We start from the raw sequence: 20,431 nt of genomic DNA on the forward strand, positions 1-20,431 counted from the left end.
TGAAACACCACAAAATATACATTTTCCAGAACCTTTGTTTGGATATTTTTTTTAAATTTTTATTAACATTTTCCATGATTATAAAATATATCCCATGGTAATTCCCTCCCTTCCCACCCCCACACTTTCCCATTTGAAATTCCATTCTCCATCATATTACCTCCCCATTACAATCATTGTAATTACATATATACAATATCAACCTATTAAGTATGTTTGGATATTTTTTTAAGATTGTTTTTGTTTATTTTTATTTATTTATTTGAGAGCAACAAAATGAGAAAGAGAGAGAAAGAGAGAATGAGCACACCAGGGACTCTAGCCACTGTAAATGAACTCCAGATGCATATACCACCTTGTGCATCTGGCTTACATGGGTCCTGGGGAATCGAGCCTCGAACCAGAGTCCTTAGGCTTCACAGGCAAGCGCTTAACCGCTAAGCCATCTCTCCAGCCCTTGGTTTGGACATTTTAATCCTTACCCTATCCTCTTCTTTTGCTTTCCAGATGGGTGCCTCTCTCTTTGCCAGCAACATCGGCAGTAACCACTTTGTGGGTCTGGCAGGGACAGGCGCAGCCTCAGGAATTGCCATCGCGGCTGTTGAATGGAACGTAAGTGAAGTCAGCGCTTTGCAAAGTCAAACCCGTGTCCAGATTGTTGAACCAGAACTTGCCCCAGGTTCTGCTGGGAGTCTGTATAGGATGCATTCCATTTTACTTTTCTTTCTCCCATTGCTGGTTTGCTTTCTGTTTGCCCTTCAGCACCTTTCTAGCTCTATTCTGTCTGGGTCATCATTCCCGCTACACTACTACCAACCTCAGACACTCTTCCTAGTAAGAATATCATTTCTAAAAGAAGTGGGGGCTGGGGAGATGGCTTGGCAGTCAAAGCACTTGCCTGCAAAGCCAAAGGACCTAAGTTTGGTTCCTCAGGACGCATATAAGCCAGATGCACAAGGTGGCACATGCATCTGGAATTCGTTTGCAGTGGCTAGAGGCCCTGGCGTGCCCATTCGCTCCCTCTCTCTCTCTGCTTCTCTCTCTCTCTCAAATAAATAAATAAATAATTTTTTAAAAAAATCTAGAGCCAGGCATGGTGGTTGACACCTTTAATTCCCATCACTCAGGAGGCAGAAATAGGAGATTCTCGGAGAGTTTGAGGCTGCCCTGAGACTACATAGTGAATTCTAGGTCAGCCTTGGCTAGAGCGAGACCTTACCTTGAAAAACAAAAAAAAGTCATTTGTCATTTCTATAGACTAAGCTCCACTTTCATTCCCCCCCTTGACCTTTGGAATTCTCTGTTTTAGCTCTCCTTCCTGGGCACTTACATACCCAGAAATCCACTACCTAGAAATGTAAACTTGATGGTTTCTTCTTTGGAGAAGGTAACAATCAGATGAGGGAATATGCACATGCGAGTGTACAAAGTATGAGGAAAGAACCGTCCATCATATACTGGGGGACCTTGTGGTAGGAAATCCATCACAGATAATGACCTGGGTTGCCACGTGTCGTGAGAGCTTCTTGGTACTCATGTCAGAAGGATGATGAGAAACTGTTCATGTGGGGCCTAAGCAAGTCAGTCCCAGTGCATTGAGGAGTGACTGTTTTGGGAGATGGTAGAGAGAATGTACAATACTTTGTGGTGGACTATCTAACTGCTCTATTTTTTCTTTTATTTTAGTGAGAGCGAGAGACAGAGCAGAAAGAGAGAGAATTGGTGCACTAGGGCCTCAGCCACTGTAATTGAACTCCAGATGCTTGCGCTACCTAGTGGGCATGTGTGACCTTGCGCTTGCCTCACCCTTGTGTGTCTGGCTTATGTGGGATCTGGAGAGTCAAACATGGGTCCTTAGGTTTCACAGGCAAGCTCCTTAACTACTAAGCCATCTCTGCAGCCCTCTATTATTATTTCATAAAAGCACTGTTCCTTGATTAGACACTAGCCTCTATATGTACAGGAACATGTCCCCTCCCCCACTCATTGCTATCTCTTAGCATGTCTGGGCATGTGATGAGAATATCATAATCCATTCCTAGCTAGCCTGAACTTTTTTTTTTCTGTTCTTTGATCACTTTTAGTGGTTTTATGTAGTGTGTATATTGATGAGAAGTTGTTAGTGTGGAGGACAGTAGACTGTCCCTGGATGGACTGAGGAAGTGAGCTCCAGTCATCACAAATACTTTCGCCCCTCTTGTTGAACATGTTGATCCTAATTTCACATTAGTATTATCAAGATTCTAGGAAATGCCAACCTCCAGATATGGCATTTTGAGGGTGCCATGGACCCTGCCTATAAAGTCCTTGACAGAAAGACCTATGACCCACCTGGGTGTGACTCTCAGGCTGCTGATAACTCAATTATTCTCCTTTTAGCCTGTGACAGTGCACTTTCTTAATCTCCATGAAGTTCACTTTCCACATCTATAAGATAAGAATAACTGCTTAAGACATCTGCCTCCCCTGGCTGTTGAATGACATAAATCACATATGAGAAGAGTCTGTCAATGTTGTGTGACAATGAGATGTTGTATTTCTGTCCTTGCTTTATGTGGGAAGAAGTGATGAAAAGCAAATCTCTTTCTGATTGCTTTATCCATTCAAGAATAATATTTCCATTTCCTGATATTCAGAAATAATTCTCTGCGGGCTCAGATGGCCTACGATCTGATCAGCTTGCATCATGCACCTTTGCTATCTTATGCCTCAGAAAGTATTGGTCTCTGGATCAGAAAGTGATAGGAAAGCGCACATGCCTTTAATCCCAGCACTCAGGAGGCAGAAGTAGGAGACTGCTGTGAGTTCGAGGCCAGCCTGGGCTAGAGTGAGACCTTACCTCGAAAACAAACAAGGACAGGAAAGGAATCTACATTCATCTGAGGAGCTTAATTATTTCAATGAAACATGATCAAACTTTTTTTTCTGTACTCAGAGGTTCAAGAAGTCTAGCAAGCCAAACCTCTTTAACTTCACACTGTCTTTCTTACAGGCCTTGGTAATGGTGCTAGTTCTTGGGTATTTATTCGTCCCCATCTACATCAAGGCAGGGGTGAGTATCCATAGATATGCAAATGAAGCTTTCTTTTATTCACTAAGTTCCTTTAATAGTGAAACTTAGGCGCTCCGCTTTCACCTGGTCTATGGCCATGAATATACAGGTGACAACCATCAAATCCCCTTCCTGGAAGGGCTCTCAGTGTAGAACGTGGCTAGAGTCAGTGGAACTCCGCAGGGGTGGTCCACAAGGACCCCTGTGTGAGGGGACTCCAGGACAACCCGTGTGCTTCAAGGGAAGTATCTCACAAGTGACCAGAAGTGACCTGACTTCACCTTTGAGGGGTGTGGCGCTTCTGCAGCAGAAAAAAAAAAAAGAGAGAGAAATCAGATCTACGAGTGTTAGAGAACATATGCAGAAGCTGAAAGCATGAAAGGACCCACAGTGTCTGGAGGTCAGTTAAATAGAGACTATGTGGGGGAAGAGTGGAAGGACATAGAGGTGAGTTTACAGGTACAGATGGGGTTCAGTTATGAAAGGCTTATGTGTCCTAGTATTATCTGGGGTCACATGGGCTTCCAGAGCCTCGGGGTGCATGACAGATTCCTTCCTCTCAGTCAGTTTGCAGGAGGATGGACTTGAGCAAGTGGTCCATGGATGGCATGATAAAAAAGTCATTACAAAATAATTCATAACTGTCTAGGAAAGACAGAAGAACAGAATGGGAGCTGTTTGGAGGACAGATGTCAGGGCTTGAGGAGAGATTAGAAGTGAGGGCGATGGAGAGAGGAGAATTACCAGCCACCTGAAGGCTTAAGCTTGAGGGCTTGGTGGCATGAGACCTCCGTTACTGGAGCTGGAGATTCCAGAGGGGAGCAGACGACGGGTGAGAAGGAAGCCAAAAAACTCATCTTGAAAACTATCAGTTGGTGTCCTCTGGAGCCTGTCTTAGTTCATGTCATGTTGCTATAACAAAACGCCAGAAGCAGAGTAGATTATAAACAAGAGGTTGATGTAGCTCACGCTTACAGAGATGAAGTAGCATGATACCAGCAAATCTTTGGCTCTGCATAGGACCAACATGCATAAAAGTATGTGACTATGAAGAAATCTGAAAAATATGAAGAATCAGAAAGAGACGATTGTGTGAAGAAGGGGCCGAGCACGTGCGGGGGTTCTTGCTCTATCATAACCCAGTCTCTCAAGGGCTGACTGAGTCCTGGGAGACAAGATTGATCCATCCACGATGGTGGAGCCCCCATCATGCCTCATCCTCTTCCGGCTAGGCCCTACCTGCCACAGATCCCACAGTGCCAACGCCACAACGCTTGGGACAAGATGTGAACCTCATAAAGCTTTTGGGGGGCAAAGCATGCTCGAGTCACAGCATTCTGTTCCTGCCCCCTCCCCCGATGCATATGGGTCTAACAACATAAAATCAATTCACTCCCTAGTAATAGTCCCAAGGGCTTTACTCATTCTAGCAACAGGTCGAAAGTCCAAAGGCACATCTCACTCTCAATAAAAACTCCTACTTATGAGATGGGAAAATCAAAAATTAATGATACACCTCTAAGATACAGTAGGGAGGGCAGGGATAGGGTAAATATTTATATGTGAGAGCAGACATAGGCCCACAAAAAAGGATCAAGGGTCCACTGGTACCAAAACACGGGGGAGCATTAAGTCTGAAAATTCCATGTGAGGCATCCTGGGTGGCGGCGCATGGGTCTGGAGGAGCCCACCTCATGGCTCTTCTGGGCTCATTCCACAAGGTAGCACTTAAGGGTTGGAGTCCAGCGCTTGCGGAATCCCTCCACTTTTCTAGGGTGTTGCCTGGACTCCCACTCCTGTAGTTCCACTGGATTTTGTCCACGTAGCACGTGAGTGGCATCTCCATGCCAGTGACACACTTCTGCCTGGCCTCTCAGCATTTCATTTGGAATCATGGTAGAAATCGCCCTTCTTCCCTGGCCGGCCCCCTAATGCCCCACGTCTTCCGGATTGGCAGCACATGCATGCCACCAAGGTCTGCCACTTACTGTCTTTGGAGCTGTGCTTCCATGTGAACCCCTGTCAGGCTGGCAAGCAGTTCTCTTGGCTGTGCGGGGCAGGCTTCAAGCGGCCCCTGGCAGAAATCCCGCAGAGAACCTCGCATGTCCATTCTCTGATAGGCTCTCTTCTCATAGGCCTCTCAGCGGATGGGAGAGCCAGCGTCAAAGAGTTACCATTGCTGGGCTGGAGAGATGGCTTAGTGGTTAAGCGCTTGCCTGTGAAGCCTAAGGACCCCGGTTCGAGGCTCGGTTCCCCAGGTCCCACGTTAGCCAGATGCACAAGGGGGCGCACGCGTCTGGAGTTCGTTTGCAGAGGCTGGAAGCCCTGGCGCGCCCATTCTCTCTCTCTCCCTCTACCTGTCTTTCTCTCTGTGTCTGTTGCTCTCAAATAAATAAATAAATAAATAAATAAATAAGAGTTACCATTGCTGTCCTCTTTCCCTCTTCCTCAGGCACAGACCCTGGCTCCATTTGGTCCCTGTCAACCTCTCCAGCACATGTACTGGTTGCTAGACCAGCACATAGACTTATTCTTCCTATGGCCTGGAAATCGTCCTGATTTTTCTGCTTGATTTTCCTTTTAATGATAAATTTTGCCTTCAGTTCCTATCACTGTGATATAAGATTAGATATTCATCAGCATATTTCAGAAATTCATATGTATTTCTCCAAAAAGGGATTTCATATGGTTATATTCGTTTTTATTTATTTGCAAAGGGGAGGGGAAGAGGATGGGCACTCCAGGGCCTCTAGCTGCTGCAAATGAACTCCAGATGCATGCACCACTTTGTGCATCTGGCTCTATGTGGGTCCTGAGGAATCAAACCCAGGTTGTTAGGTTTTGCAGGAAAGCTCTTTAACCTCTGAGTCATCTCACCAGCCCCATTTCTATTATTAAAAAAAAAAGTTATAGGGGTGGAGAGATGGCTTAGCAGTTAAGGCCTTTGCCTTCAAGGACCCAGGTTTGATTCCCCAGGTGCCACATAAGCCAGATGTACAAGGTGGCACATGTGTCTGGAGTTCATTTACAGTGGCTGAAGGCCCTAGCATGCCCATTCTCATTCTCTCACTATCTGCCTGTTTCTCTCTTTCTCTCTGTCAAATAAATAAAATAAAGTTAAAACTTAAAAACATTTAAAAATCCAACCCCAGGGCTGGAGAGATGGCTTAGCTGTTAAGTGCTTGCCTGTGAAGCCTAAGGACCCCACTTCAAGGCTCAGTTTCCCAGGACCACATTAACCAGATGCACAAGGGGGTGCACACGCGTCTGGAGTTCATTTGCAGTGGCTGGAAGCCCTGGCACACACATTCTCTCTCTTTCCCTCTCTCTCTTTCTGGCTCTTTCTCTCTCTGTCTGTCGCTCTCAAATAAATAAATAAATAAATAAACAAAACAATTAAAAAAAAAATCCAACCCCAAAGCTGGGGAGATAGCTGAGTGATTAAAGAGGCTTGCTTGCAAAGTCTGATGGCCAGGATTTGATTCTCTAGTACCCATGTAAAATCCAGATGTACAAAAAAAAACTTAAAAAATAAAAAGGTAATTATATGAATACATGCAATGATGGATATCTGCAAGTGACTTAGCAACTTATTGTTTAACCTTATAGTTAAACATTATTAAAATTATTTGTGGTTTGTTTTTTATAGGTAATATTACTTTTAAAGTCTACAGTATTATTAGTGGAGAAAATTAACATTATTCATTGTATATCTGCAAAGCACTTGGCATTGTAGCTACTTAACATCTACGTCAACATTAAACCCACACTTAAGCTGGGCATAATGGCACACATCTACGATCTTAGCACTCAGAAAATGGAGCGGGAGGATTGGATTGTGAATTCAAGGCCAGCCTGGGCTTGGACAGTAGAACAGGAGAGAAGGAAAGAGAGAGAGGGAGAAGGAGAAGAGAGAGGAAGAGGAGAAAGATAAGGCAGGGAAAAGAGAGAAGAGGAGGTAAGGAAAGAGAAGAGAAAGTAAAGAAAAAATAAAAGGAAAAAGAAGAGAGAAGAACGGCGATGAGAATAGATGAGATGAGAGTCAAAAACACTGTCATTTGCCAAAGGACATGCATGTGTGACATGCTGAGGCTGGGGGAAGCGCTGAGCTGGCCTGTCTCCAGTGCCCGTGCTTAGTGGAGCCTTGCTGCTTGACCATGGCACGATGCTTTTCTCCTGATCTGTTGCCAAGTTGTTAAGTACAGCATTTAACTGACCATACGTGTTTTGCTACGTGAACCAGTCAGAATACACTAAGACTCTGGGGTGAATTCTTGTTGCTGTCTGTCTCTGCAGGTGATGACCATGCCGGAATATCTCAGGAAGCGGTTCGGCGGGCAGCGACTCCAGATCTACCTTTCCGTCCTCTCCCTCTTTATCCTTGTGGCCATTCAAATCTCAGTGAGTTGGGTGCTTCCTGGTATTTCAGTTCCAAGGGGATGCTTGATGGGATCAGTGTGAGAAGATCAGAGAGTGAGCTGTGTAGATTTTCAGCAGCTAGAGCCATGTGGATGCCTGAACCCCCTTGAGGTCTTTCTGCAAAGCATCGGTGAGAGAAAGCAGAGCTTCGGAGACCCTGAGCCCACAGAGCGACAGGCTGTCAGTTCTCCAGAGCGCAGATCTGCTTTCTCATTAAGGATGGGAAAAAATGGGTATACCGAAAGAAGAAAATGTCTTCTTAAATAACAGATATTCAGTAATAAAGGGGGTATTTCTTATGTCCCGTCTTCCCATTGAATTATGAAAACCACTAATTAGAAAATGGATTAAAAACTGGCCATGATGGCACACGCCTTTAATCCCAGCACTCTGGAGGCAGAGGTAGGAGATTCGCTGTGAGCTCAAGGTAAGCCTGAGACTGCATAGTGAATTCTAGGTCAGCCTGGGCTAGAGTGAGACCCTACCTTGGAAATACCTCCTTCCCCCCCTGCAAAACAAGGCCTGCAAAGCCAAAGGACCCAGGTTCAAGTCCCTAGGACCCACATAAGCCAGATGCACAAGGTGGCACATGTATTTGGAGTTCATTTGCAGGGGCTGGAGGCTCTGGCAAGCCCATTCTCCTCCCACCTCTCTTCTCTGGCAAATAACTAACTCACTAAATAAATAAAAATATTTTAAAAACAGTTCATTAATTAATTTGCAAGGAGGGAGGCAAAGAGAGAATGATTGGGAGCACCAGAGACTCTTGCCACTGCAATCTCCAGACACATGCACTACCTTGTGCATTTGCCTTTATGTGGGTACTGGGAAATTGAATTCTAGCATCAGGCTTTACAAGCAAGTGCCTTTAACTGCTGAGCCACCTCTCCAGCCCAACAATGACAATTTAAATTTTTTTTACTTGTTTATTTTTACTTAAGACAGAGAGAGAGAGAGAGAGAGAGAGAGAGAGAGAGAGAGAGAGAGGGAGAGAATGGGTGTGCCAGGGCTTCTAGCCACTGCAAATGAACTACAGATGCATGCACCATTTTGTGCATCTGGCTTACATGGGACCTGAAGAATCAAACCTGGGTCCTTTGGCTTTGCGGGCAAGTGCCTTAACCACTAAACCATCTCTCCAGCCCTTTTTAAAAAATTTTTTATTTATTTCTTTTTATTTGAGATAGAGAGAGAGAATAATGTTAATTCTTAACAATGGACACTTGTGACTTTCCCACTGTGACAACAGTGCCTTAGCCATCTGTTCAGCCCTCAAGTACAGTTCTTTATAGCAAAAAAACAATTATTTAGCATTGCAATTAATCTTGAAAATGTGTATGTATTCTGTGCATGCACATATGTGTAAGGACTTCAGAGGACAACCTTGGTGTCATATTCAGGGATACTGTCCACATAGTCTTTCATGAGCCTGAAGGTCAGCAATTAGGCTAGACAGCCTGGCCAGTGAGCTCCAGGGATCCTCCTATCTCTATGTCCCCAATGCTGGGATTACAGGTGGGCACCACCATGCCTGTCATTTTTTTTTTAAGATATAGTTTTAAACATTTTATTTATCTATCTTATATGTTTACTTGAGACAGAGAGAGGAAGAGAGAGAGAGAGAGTGAGAATGGACGTGGCAGGGCCTCTGGCCACTGCAAATGAACTCCAGAAGCATGCGCCACCATGTGCATCTGGCTTGCATGGGACCTGGAGAATCGAACCTGGGTCCTTAGGCTTTGCAGGCACTAAGCCATGTCTGCAGCCCATGCCTGTCATTTATATGTGGGTTCTGGGGATTAAACTAAGGTCCTCATGCTTGTGAGGCAATCACAACCTAACACATACTCCTGTTCTGGCCAGATCTTTTGAGTACACAGAGTGAACACCCAGGTGAAAAGCATCGACTACGGTGCAGAAGCAAGTTGTAAGGAACTTAGTGGCTCAGCCCTTGAGCCTCCAGCACACTGCTCTGTATATCCAGTTTTTCTTGGCAAGCCACAATTATGAAACCTAATGATAGCACATATCAAAGTACTATATTCTTTTTTTGCCAATTTAATTTCCTGTAGGCTATCCAATCACCACCAAAGGTTGAATTTACAAGAATTTATCATCCAAATATTAACAGTAATGGCAGCATTTGTTTTGGTATTCAGATGGTAATTGTCTTCCCCTTTAACTATTTGTGAAGTTCTTTTATCCAGCAGTTAAAAGCGTCCCTTTGCAACATCCTTACCAACATTTTTTTAAATATTTTTTTCTTTGTTTATTTTTACTTGTTTATTTGAGAGTGACAGACATAAAGAGAAAGAGGCAGATAGAGAGAGAATGGGCACACCAGGGCCTCCAGCCACTGCAAATGAACTCCAGACACATGTGCCACCATGTGCATCTGGCTTATGTGGGACCTGGAGAATCAAACCTGGGTCCTTAAGCTTCACAGGCAAGTGCTTAACCACTAAGCCATCTCTCTAGCCTCAACTTTTTGTTTTATGATAGTCATTCTGACAGGGATGGGATGGTTTCATTTTGCATTTCACTAATGGCTAAGAATGTTGAACACGTTTCAAAATATTTACTGACCATTTGTATATCTTCTTTTGAGAACTTCATGTTTAGTTTCATATCCCACTTTTTGACTGGGCTTTTCGTTTTCTTGATTTTTTTTTTAGTTCTTTGTATATTCTAGATATTACTACTCTGTCAGATGAGTTCTGTAGGTTGCTCTTGGCTCAGCTGATAGGTTCTTTTGTTGTGCAATAACTTTACAGTTTTGCGAAGCCCCTTTTGTTGGTTGTTTGCTTTGTCTCATGGGAAACCGTGGACCCATTCATAAAGTCCTCTTCCTCAATCTCAAATTATACTCTCTTCTTCCTCCTCTAGATGTTTCAGAATTTCAGGTCTTATGTGGAAATTGTTGGTCTATTTTGTGTAGGGTACAAGATAAGACTCTAGTTTCATTCTCCTATGCTTTCTTTCTGCGTTTTCCAGTGCCATTTGTTGAAGGTGTTGTTTTTTCTCAAAATGCATTTATGCCATTTTTGTAAAATTTCATTGACAACCTCTTTACATACAGACAATATACTATTATCATAATCCCCTCCCATCATCATTCTTTTATCCCTCTTGAATCCTCCTCTACTGAATCTCTTCTTCTTTCCAACTAGTCTATTTTTATATTTATTTATTTATTTATTTATTTATTTATTTATTTATTTATTTATTTATTTATTTATGTGAGAGAGAGAGCTAATGGGCATGCCCAGGCCTCTAGCCTCTGCAAATGAACTCTAGATACATGCATCACTTTATGCATCTGGCTTATGTGGGTCCTGGAGAATCAAACCTAGGTCCTGTGGCTTTGCAGGCAGGTGAAAAGCAGTCTCTCCAGTCCAAGTCTCTTTCTATTTTGATGGCATCATTTTCCCTCCTATTAAGCAAGTCTTGTGTAGGTTTCATCATCTACTTTGACATGCGTGCCACAACCACTTTGTGTCTGGAAGACAGTATTAAAAGCATCTTTCCATTTGCTTTGGCTCTTACCTTCTTTCCACCACCTCTTCTGCAATAGTCTCTGACCTTGGAGGGTGTGACAGAGATGTCTCACTTAGTGCTGATCATACCACTGTCATTTCTTCTCAGCACTTTGGTGAGTTTTGAGTCACCCCAGTGGTCACCACCACATGAAAAGAGAAGCTTCTCCAACCAAAAGTGAGAGTAGAATTAATATGTGTGCATAAACATAAGTATTTAGAAGGCAGTTTGGTGGGCACTTTATGTACCTATGTAGCCAGACAACAGTAGTAAAAGGGTTTATGGCCTCCCTAGACAAAGGCTTTTGATTAGGTTTTCAGTACCAGGCGTTCCCTGCCCTGGAATGGGCCTCAAGTCCAATCAAAGAGCAATTAGTTTCTCCCATAGCAGATATGCCACTAGTGCACAGGTTCTTATATTTGGCCTGTGTGGCCAGCCATGAATGTGTGCGGCATATGAATGAGTGTGTGCAGGTGTACGCACACACACGTGGAGGTCAGAGGTGAACATTGGGTACCCTCCTCTGCCACTCATCTTCAGATTTCCTTGGGATGGAATACTGAGCGTGAAATGGTCTAAGTGTGGTCGTGGGAGGGGATGGAGCAAATATAAAAACTGGGGCCCCATCTTGCTTTTCTTAGCTTCGCATAATGACCATTCTCTTGTTGGTTTGACTACATAACTACTGTCTAATGAAGTGATTCATGAATGTTCAAAACAATGCTGTTATATTCATAAGCTTCTGAGGAATAATTTCTGTATGCTCCATTAAGGGAAAGCCAGCGGCAGCAGTATAACCAAGTATTTAACATTGTGAGCTTTGGAGAGACATCACAAGGCTTCAAGATCACAGCTTACCTGTTTCCTCAGCTGCGAAATATCTTTTTAAGTATTTTTCTTTATCTATTTTCAAGGAAAGAAACAGAAAGAGAGGAAAAGAGGGAGAGAGAGAAAAACTGGAAATGCCAGGGCCCCTTGCCACTGCAAACAAACTCTAGACACATGCACCACTTTGTGCACCTGGTTTTACGTGGGTACTGGGGAACTGACCTCAGGCCAACATGCTTTGCAAGCAAACATCTTAACCATTGAGCAATTTCTCCAGCCTCTGCAAAATTATTATATTATTATTATTGTAGATAGTTTGGAAAACAGAAAAGGATGAATGTGAATACATTCAGGAGTTCTAGGAAGAAATAAAACATTCAGCTGGTCATGGTGGCACACACCTATAATCCCAGCACTCAGGAGGCAGAGGTAGGAAGATTGCTGTGAGTTCAAGGCCACCCTGAGACTACAGAGTGAATTCCAGGTCATCCTGAGCTTTAGTGAGACCTTACCTCAAGAAAAAAAAAAAAAAAAAAAAAAGAAAGAAAGGGAAAGAAAGAAACATTCATATAAAGTTCCTATAATTAATTATTGAGCCTCCTGGCACAGAAAAATTCTTAGAATATTTAATGCCTTAGCTGAGCAATGAACCAACTGCTGTGAGTATATTGGTTGATGCTTTGTGGAAGACATTGTTGTAGGAGTTTTTTTTTTTTAATTTTTAATTTATTTATTTGAGAGCGACAGACACAGAGAGAAAGACAGGTAGAGGGGGAGAGAGAGAATGGGCGTGCCAGGGCTTCCAGCCTCTGCAAACGAACTCCAGACGCTTGCGCCCCCTTGTGCATCTGGCTAACGTGGGACCTGGGGAACCGAGCCTCGAACCGGGGTCCTTAGGCTTCACAGGCAAGCGCTTAACCGCTAAGCCATCTCTCCAGCCCTGTTGTAGGAGTTTTAAGGTGTGTCTGAAAAGATAAGTAGGACTCTTTAAGGAAAACAGGAGCAGCAGTTGTGGGGAGGGGTGGATGGTGTTGAAGCCAAGGGATAAGAGCCCTGAAGTTCACACTCATTTTCCACCCTTGCAGTCAAGCATATTTTCTGGAGCCATATTCATCCAGCTGGCCTTCGGACTGGACCTCTACCTGGCCATCTTCATCCTCCTGGCCATCACTGCTGTCTACACCATCACCGGTGAGTCCGCGGCTTGCTTCACTCATTCACGTGATGCTCTGAGGACCCTGCCCCGGGCCTATGATTGGTCACCTCATTGTCAGCCTTGACCTTGTCACCATCGCGACACTTTCATTCCCACAATGAGAGTCGGGCACAGGACCAGGAACGCAACTCGAATAAACATGACAGAATCCTCACTACTGGGAGCAAGCAGCCTGACTGAGAAATCAACGTGATGGAGGGACTCACTGGGGACTAATGATTCTACCCAGCTGTGTGTTTGGTACCTAAAGTTCCATTTTATAATGTGTGTATCAAATACCTAGGAAGCTTGAAGCAGCTCCAGTATAAGACTGAGAAAGGCAAGGTGAGGCTCAAACTAATACAAAATGCCAGGAAACAGACATAATGTGTGCTAGGTACATTTGAAAGGGAAGGACTAAAGCAGATGCATTGTGGGGAGGTGTGTGGCAATGATCCAAAGAGGCTTCCAGATAACCTGGTGTGTTGGTCTAGTGTCTCAAGCACACCAAATTAAACTAACTTTTCATAAATTTTAAATGAGGTGGTGTTGCAGCTGTGTTTTTGCGACTGGGACAAATACTTGACCAGGAGCGGCTTATGGGATGAAAGGGTTTATGCCAGGCTTGCAGATCCCAGGGGAAGCTTCATGGTGGCAGAAGCTGGCTCACCCACACATCCGTAGCAGAGAATTGCCAACACTCAGGCTGGCTCACACACACCTTCGGGCCAGACTCAAATCTACCCCCAGTGACACACGGCCCAGCCCGGAAGCTTAACCAAAAATGCCTGAGGCTATGGGCTATTTTACATTGCAACCACCACAAGTAGTGTAGTTACCATCAACTGAATTTGAAGAAATTTAAAAAAATAAGAACTTGAACAATTAAGATAGTCCTGAAGTGACTTTTATTCACTGATCCTATGTTTCAGATTGTAGGGCCTTGCTCTCCTAATTTCAGATCATTTCCCCCATGACTCTCTTATCATGAAGCACGTCTCTGACACAGACTCTAGCAAGTCTAGAACTTGGAGAGCATCTCTTTCTCTACATAGAACAATGCTATACAACACAAGCCAGGATTGATTTGGGAGTTTGATGAATGAAACAATGACAGATTTTGCTAGACTCTGGGACAAATATGCAGTCTTAAATAGAGGTAATGGAATGGCTTTTTTGTTTGTTTGTTTGTTTTTATTTATTTATTTGAGAGTGACAGACAGAGAGAGGAGGCAGAGAGAGAGGACAGTGGACGCGCCAAGGCTTCCATCCACTGCAAACAAACTCCAGATGCATGCGCCCCCTTGTGCATCTGGCTAACGTGGGTCCTGGGGAATCGAGCCTTGAACCGGGGTCCTTAGGCTTCACAGGCAAGCGCCTAACTGCTAAGCCATCTCTCCAGCCCCAGAATGGCTTTTTCTGATGAACTTTCATGGTATACACTGATTGCTCTTTCCCCCTATGTAATATTTTAAAATGCAAAAGATGGAGCTCTGCTAGAACTCATAGAAACCTTAAAGCAGGGCCGCATAAGAGAAAAAGGCAATGAATAAGTCACACAAGCACCAGGGAAATAATGATATCAAGACAGTCTTGGGCTGGAGAGATGGCTGAGCAGTTAAGTGCTTGCCTGTGAAGCCTAAGGACCCTGGTTCGAGGTGCGATTCCCCAGGACCCACATAAGCCAGATGCACAAGGGTGCACATGCATCTGGAGATCATCTGCAGTGGCTGGAGGCCCTGATGCACCCATTCTCTCTCTCTCTCTTTCTCTCTCTCTGCCTCTTTCTGTCTGTCGCTCTCAAATAAATAAATAAAAATAAACAAACTATTAAAAATAAATAAAAGACAGTCTCGGGGCTCCCATGGGAGCTACTGGTATGCTTTCTGCTGACGCATGTCAATGTTTGGGGCAGAGGAGAGCCAGGAGTGGAGAGAGATCCGTCAGTGTGCATGCATCCGACGTCCTGGTCCCTCACGCTCTCTCCACAGGGGGCTTGGCCTCGGTGATTTACACGGACACCATCCAGGCGTTCATCATGGTCGTGGGCTCTCTGATTCTCATGGTGTTTGGTAAGTGACGCCGACCGTGTTGGATCTTTGGCTGGGAAATTATGGGATGTTTCTATCCTTCTGCTCTGTCATGCTGTCTCCCTGTGACTCACAGTCCTGTCACTTCTATCATCATCATCATCGTGAGAAAGTTTTCAGCGGGTCTATTTGGGTGGATAGAAATTGTGGGTTGGCAAGGAGAAGCTCTTCCAGAAGGACCCACTCAGCGGTCAGTGGGCACTGTTGTATGAACTTTTCCTGGGGCGAACAAGTATCTACTTGCCCCAGACAGGGCACCAATGACGCACCAAAGAAATGACTGCGCCCACATCACTGCCTGAGGAAGCAGTGAGTTCAATGGGGTGAGCTACAGGCACACAAGAGAGGGCTTACCTACAAAAGGATCACCCAGAAACCATTACCCACCTGCTTATGTATCTTTGGGGAGGGGGTGGAGCCTCAAGTGTCTAGAGTGCTGCCTCGTGAGTCTACCCTCCCCTCTTTGGGGGAACGCTAGCGGGCTCCATCTTGCAGTGTCTTCCTGGGCATAATCACAGCTACGCCGGGCGTGGTGGTGCACGCCTTTGATCCCAGCACTTGGAGGCAGAGGGAGGAGGATCGCGTGAGTTCAAGGCCACCCTGAGATTATATAGTTAATTCAGGTCAGCCTGGGCCAAAGTGAAACCCTATCTCGAAAAACCAAAAAACAAAAAAGAAAATAAATAATCACAGCTACTCTAATTTCAAAATGGCAGTGCTCATACCGTGCCCAGCATACAGAGCTCCACGTCAGGGCCTAGGCTGATTGATACTTTGGCTACTATCTTTGATGAACGTGAATGTTCAGGTGTTATTAACTTTAAGTCTTTAGGGTACATACCTGGAAGTGATATGACTAGATTCATGTGCAAGTTCTTTTTTTCTTTTTTGTGGCTTTTCAAAGTAGGGTCTCACTCTGGCTCAGGCTGACCTGGAATTCACTATGTAGTCTCAGGGTGGCCTTGAACTCTCAGTGATCCTCCTACCTCTGCCTCCCGAGTGCTGGGATTAAAGGCGTGCGCCACCACGCCCGACCTCAAGTTCTATTTTTTAACTTTCTGAGAAAATTCCATACTGATCTCCATAGCAGACTAACTTACACTCTCGTTAAAAATGAATAAGAAGGCTGGAGAGATGGCTTAGTGGTTAAGCGCTTGCCAGTGAAGCCTAAGGACCCCGGGTCGAGGCTTGATTCCCCAGGACCCACGTTAGCCAGATGCACAAGGGGGCGCATGCGGCTGGAGTTCATTTGCAGTGGCTAGAGGCCCTGGCGCGCCCATTCTCCCTCTCTCTCTCTCTCTCTCTCTTACTCTCTCTGTCTGTCACTCTGAAATAAATAAAAATAAACAAAAAAAATAAAATAAATGAATAAGAGCTGGAGAGACGGCTTAGTGGGTAAGCACTTGCCTGTGAAGCCTAAGGATCCAGGTTCAATTCCCCAGTACCCATGTCAGCCAGATGCACAAGGTGGCACATGCATCTGGAGTTAGTTTGCAATGGCTGGAGTTCCCTGGTGTGCCCATTCTCGCTATCTGCCTCTTTCTCTTTCAAATAAATAAATAAGTATTTTTAAAAAGAATGAATAAGGCCAGTTGTAGTGGCACACTCTGGTAGGATATTGCTGAAGAGGTAGAGGCAGGAGCATCAAGAGTTCGAGGCCAGCCTGGGTTACACATTTTAGCTGGGCATGGTGGACCATGCCTTTAATCCCAGCACTTGGGAGGCAGAGGTAGGAGGATCGCCATGAGTTCAAGGGTACCCTGAGACTACATAGTGAATTCCAGGTCAGCCTGAGCTACAGTGAGACTCCACCTCAAAAAAAAAAAAAGAATGAATAAGTATTGCACTTCAGCCAAAAACTTGACAACCGCTGTTTTTTTTTTTTTTTAATGAGAGAATGGGAGAGAGAGAGAGAATTGGTGCACCAGGGCCTCCAGCCACTGCAATCAAACTCCAGATGCATCCTGCACCTCCGTGCATGCATGTATGACCTTGTGTGTCTGGCTTACATGGGACCTGGAGAGTCAAATATGGATCCTTAGGCTTTGCAGACAAGCGCCTTAACCACTCAGCCATCTCTCCAGCCCATGTTGTTTTGTGATGAGAGGTATTCCAAGTGAGGTGAGATAGAATCTCACTGCAGTTTTGGTTTAGAATTGGCTGATGACTCAAGCAGCTGAATAGTTGTTCGTGTATTTATTGGTCATTTGTAATTCTTCGTTTGAAAACCGTTGAGCTCTGTAACCCCATTTATACCAGAAAGGTTAATTCTTTGCTCTTTTGGGGCTTAAGTTTTCAAGGGCTCTGATGTGGTTTCTCAGTGATCTGCGACAGCAGCCTGGGGTGTCTTCAGCAATAGGGTCTTACCTTTTAGTTCTGGAGGGTAACCGAGTGCTTTAGCAATGGCCAGCATGGTTTTGGGGGAGCCGCTTGTAGTCCCTGAATGATTAAGACATAGTCAGAAAGTCATTGTCTATGTCTATATCCTGAACTGTTTCCCCTGTGACAGTCCCCAGGGATTTTCTACTATCAGGGTTTGCATGAAAGTCTCAGAGATGTTCTGTGTTGATTTGTATACAGGATTAGAGACAAGGATCTAGTTCTGGTCTTCTATATGTTAATATCCAGCTGTATAGTATCACTAGTGAACAGAAATGTCTATATTCAATGTGCACCTTGGTCACCTTTCTTATGAAAAAATAAGGATATAATCTCTTGGACTTATTTCTGGATCTCCCATTGGTTTACCTGACTGCTGTGCATTGGTACCATTTGCTGTATGCTATTATTACTTTGTAGTATACTTTAAACTCATGGATTGTAACGTCTTTGGGATTTTTCTTTTCACTGAGGATTGCTTCGGTTCCTTGAGGCCTTTCATGTTTCCATCTGAATGTTGGGATCGTTTTTTGTTTTTTTTTTTTCTATTTCTGTGTAGAAATGACACAGGAATTTTTACATAATTCACACTGAAGTTATATATAATCTTAACAATATATACTTTCCAGTCTATGAGCATGGGAGGTCTTTCCATCTTCTAGTGTTTTACCCCATTTCTTTCTTCAATGCTTTATAATTTTCACTGTAGAGGTCCTTTTACATAGTTGGTTCATGCCTATATTTGGAGGTTATTGTGAATAGGATGAGTTCCCTAATTTCTTTCTCAGAAAGTTTGTTATTGGTATGCAGAAAAGCTACTGAAATTCTTACATTGATTTTGTTTGTTACTTTGCTGAAAGTGTTTATCCAATCTAAGTTCTGTTGGTTTTCTGTAGAATCATGTCTTTGGCAAATAGGGGTAATTTGACTTCTTTCTTTCTTACTTGTAGCCCCTGGTATTTGTTTAGCTAACTTTTTTGCTTTACCTAAGAGCCAAGCACTAGATTGAATGAGATGGAAAGAGTAGAAAGCCTTGTTACCTTCCTGTAATATCAGGTACCTGATATTACAGGAAGGTAACAAGGGTTTCAATTTTTCTCCATTTAGAATAATGTTTGCTATCATATATATATTATGCATATATGAATAAAATGCTGAGCTCTGATCCTTCTCAGTCTAGTTTCTTCGCGGCTATTACAAATGAAGGCTCTATTTTGTCAGTTACTTTTTCTAGACCTGCTGAGGTGATCGTGCACTTTGTTCTGTTTACATGCTGTGTCACATTTACTGATCTGCACATTTGAGCCATCTTCACATTCTTAGAATGAATATTTGTCCCTACAGGAAGGCTCTGTGAGGCTACTGCATGAAGGAGGTTTGTAGGTGAACCAGTAGTTGCCTTGAAAACTTCAGGATGTTAGAGATGTTTCTCCCAAGAAAAGGTGCAGGTTCAGAGCTTGTGAAAGACTTAAGAGTTTTTCTTTCTAGGCTTTAATCTTGCTCAGATCTGATCATCTTTGTTATGCCTGCTTTCTTCCCTTTTGAACTGAGAATGGCTGCTTTGTGTTACTGCATATTGGAAGTGTGTGATCTCTTTGTGATGTTACAGGGAGCTTAATCCATCTCAGAAGAGACTCTGCTCTTACATTTTAAAACAGGGTTAGAGCTGATAAATACTATGAGACCTTTTGAAGTTGGACTGAATGCATTTTGCGGCATGAAGTGCCCATGAGCCTGTGGGGAAAAGGGGTGAAAGGTTGTGTCTTAAAAGCATGATGTCTGAATGTCAAATTAACAAGAAGCGGACTTGTGATGGTTAATCTCTGGCTGCCAACTGGACAGGATTTTAAATCACCATGGAAATAAATCTCTGGGAATGTCTGTGTGGGGTTTTCTGGATTAATTAAAATAGGAAGACCCACCGTAACTGTGGGCAGTGCCATTCCATGGCCTGAGGGGTCCTTGTCTGTATAAAAATGAGAAAGCTCAGCCAGCATTCACCCACTTCGCTTCCTCCCCACTGATGTGACAATGTGATGCTGCCTTCCTGCTCTGGCATGTTTCCTTCACAATCATAGGCTCCACCTCAAAACTGGACCTTGAAATCCTTTACTTCTTTACGATGCCTCCAGGCAGGTATTTTGCCCCAGAAATCAGAAGGCAATTGATAGACTGATAATCGGCTCACTTGTTTTCTCTGTCCTTCCCTGTCTGTCTCCCTCCCTCCAACTCCCTCTTCCCCCAATTCTACATGTTAACTGTCGTGGCTTCATGAGGCTCCATTTTCTTTCGCCACACACCTCACCCTCTCCATCTGTGGGCTCTGTGCTTCTGCTCAGTGTTCTGACCATTGGAGTTGTCTTTCTTCCCCTCTACTTCACTTTCCAATTCTATTTATTTATTTATTTTGGTTTTTTGAGGTAGGGTCTCACTCTAGCTCACGCTGTCCTGAAATTAACTCTGTAGTCTCAGGGTGGCCTCGAACTCACAGCAATTCTCCTGCCTCTGCCTCCCGAGTGCTGGGATTAAAGGCATGTGCCACTATGCCCGGCTCTTTCTTTATTTCTTTAACAGAGAATGAATGGGCGCACCAGGGCCTCCAGCCACTGCAAACAAACTCCAGATGCGGGCGCTCCCTTTGTGCATCTGGCTTACATGGGTCCTGGGGAATTGAACCTGGGTCCTTTGGCTTTGCAGGAAAGCAAGCACCTTAACTGCTAAGCCATCCCTCTAGCCCAATTTTGTCTGTTTGATGAGACCGATGTGGTGCCTGTTATACTAACAGGACCATTTGTCTGCTTTTAAAACCTAGTTCTGTCTGTTCGTTACTGAAATATCAGTGACTTCTCACCATCACCGCCCTCAAAGGACAGCTGTTCTCTTAGTTGTTCTGAGTCTCTTCCACACAGCTACTAGGATTGGGTGGGTGTC

The 20,431-nt window shown here is 44.1% G+C and overlaps 1 protein-coding gene across 2 annotated transcripts in view; it reads left to right on the forward strand.

Annotated features, from left to right (window-relative positions):
* Positions 1 to 20,431, forward strand: part of LOC101602232 (solute carrier family 5 member 4-like) — a 41,045-nt gene that overhangs the window by 2,328 nt on the left and 18,286 nt on the right. For both annotated transcript variants that reach the window (XM_045132797.1, XM_045132798.1), the window contains 5 exons: positions 508 to 612; positions 2,993 to 3,052; positions 7,349 to 7,453; positions 12,922 to 13,027; positions 15,023 to 15,103. In XM_045132797.1, the coding sequence (XP_044988732.1) occupies positions 508 to 612; positions 2,993 to 3,052; positions 7,349 to 7,453; positions 12,922 to 13,027; positions 15,023 to 15,103 (457 nt within the window). The remainder of the gene's footprint in view (positions 1 to 507; positions 613 to 2,992; positions 3,053 to 7,348; positions 7,454 to 12,921; positions 13,028 to 15,022; positions 15,104 to 20,431) is intronic.

Source organism: Jaculus jaculus, chromosome 13, assembly GCF_020740685.1.
Source record: "Jaculus jaculus isolate mJacJac1 chromosome 13, mJacJac1.mat.Y.cur, whole genome shotgun sequence".
NCBI lineage: Eukaryota > Metazoa > Chordata > Mammalia > Rodentia > Dipodidae > Jaculus > Jaculus jaculus.